General features: G+C 57.2%; 2 protein-coding genes across 3 annotated transcripts in view; one reads left to right on the plus strand and one right to left on the minus strand.

The window, feature by feature from the left end:
• The window catches only part of MAX (MYC associated factor X), a 2,910-nt gene extending 2,053 nt beyond the window's left edge, over nt 1-857 (plus strand). For both annotated transcript variants that reach the window (XM_014948825.1, XM_014948826.1), the window contains exon 3: nt 564-857. In XM_014948825.1, coding sequence (XP_014804311.1) covers nt 564-751 — 188 coding nt within the window. In that variant the 3' untranslated portion in view covers nt 752-857. The remainder of the gene's footprint in view (nt 1-563) is intronic.
• Nucleotides 851-863, minus strand: part of LOC106891948 (protein farnesyltransferase subunit beta-like) — a 30,645-nt gene continuing 30,632 nt past the window's right edge. Inside the window, exon 13 of the mRNA XM_014948779.1 lies at nt 851-859. Within this exon, the coding sequence (XP_014804265.1) occupies nt 851-859 (9 nt within the window). The remainder of the gene's footprint in view (nt 860-863) is intronic.

Here is an 863-nt window from a genome sequence, read left to right on the forward strand (position 1 = left end):
CAAGTCACAGGCGACAGGACAAGAGGAAATGGCCTCAAGTTGCCCCAGGGGAGGTTCAGGCTGGATATTGTTGGGGGCAGAGTGGCTGGAGATATTATTGGATATATATTGGGGGCAGAGTGGCTGGAGCTGCCGGGCAGAAAAGGACCTGGGGGTGTTGGGTCAGCTGTTGGCTGAACATGAGCCAGCATCCTGTTGGCTTTATCAGGAACAGCGTGGTGAGTAGGACCCGAGAGGTGATCGTCCCCCTGTAGTCGGCACTGGTGTCCAGTTTTGGGCCCCTCACCACAAGAAAGACATTGAGGTGCTGGAGCGGGTCCAGAGAAGTTCTCAGCCATTGGAATGGGCTGCCCAGGGAGGTGGTTGAGGCCCCATCCCTGGAGGTGTTCAAAAGCCGGGTTGATGTAGTGCTGGGAGGTCTGGTTTAGTGATGATGCTCCTTGTTTGTTGTGTGGGTGTCTATTTTTGTCAGTGAGGTTGACGGTTGGACAAGATGATCTTTAAGGTCCCTTCCAACCTAGAAGATTGTGATTCTGTGATTGTGTTTTCTCTCCCCCGGGCAGTGCGTGCGCTGGAGAAGGCCCGTTCCAGCGCCCAACTCCAGGCCAACTACCCCTCGACGGACAACAGCCTCTACACCAACCCCAAGGGCAGCGCCATCTCCGCCTTCGACGGCGGCTCCGACTCCAGCTCCGACTCGGAACCCGACGAACCCCAGAGCAGGAAGAAACTCCGCATGGAGGCCAGTTAGGCCCCCCCCTCGGCCTCCCCCATCATCATCCTCCTCCTCATCCTCTTCTTCTTCCTCCTCCTTCTCCTCCGGCTGCCGAAGGACTCTCTCCCTTCTCTCCTAGAAGCTCTCG

The sequence above is a fragment of the Calidris pugnax genome, unplaced genomic scaffold (assembly GCF_001431845.1).
Source record: "Calidris pugnax isolate Ruff unplaced genomic scaffold, ASM143184v1 scaffold107, whole genome shotgun sequence".
In the NCBI taxonomy this organism is placed as follows: Eukaryota; Metazoa; Chordata; class Aves; order Charadriiformes; family Scolopacidae; genus Calidris; species Calidris pugnax.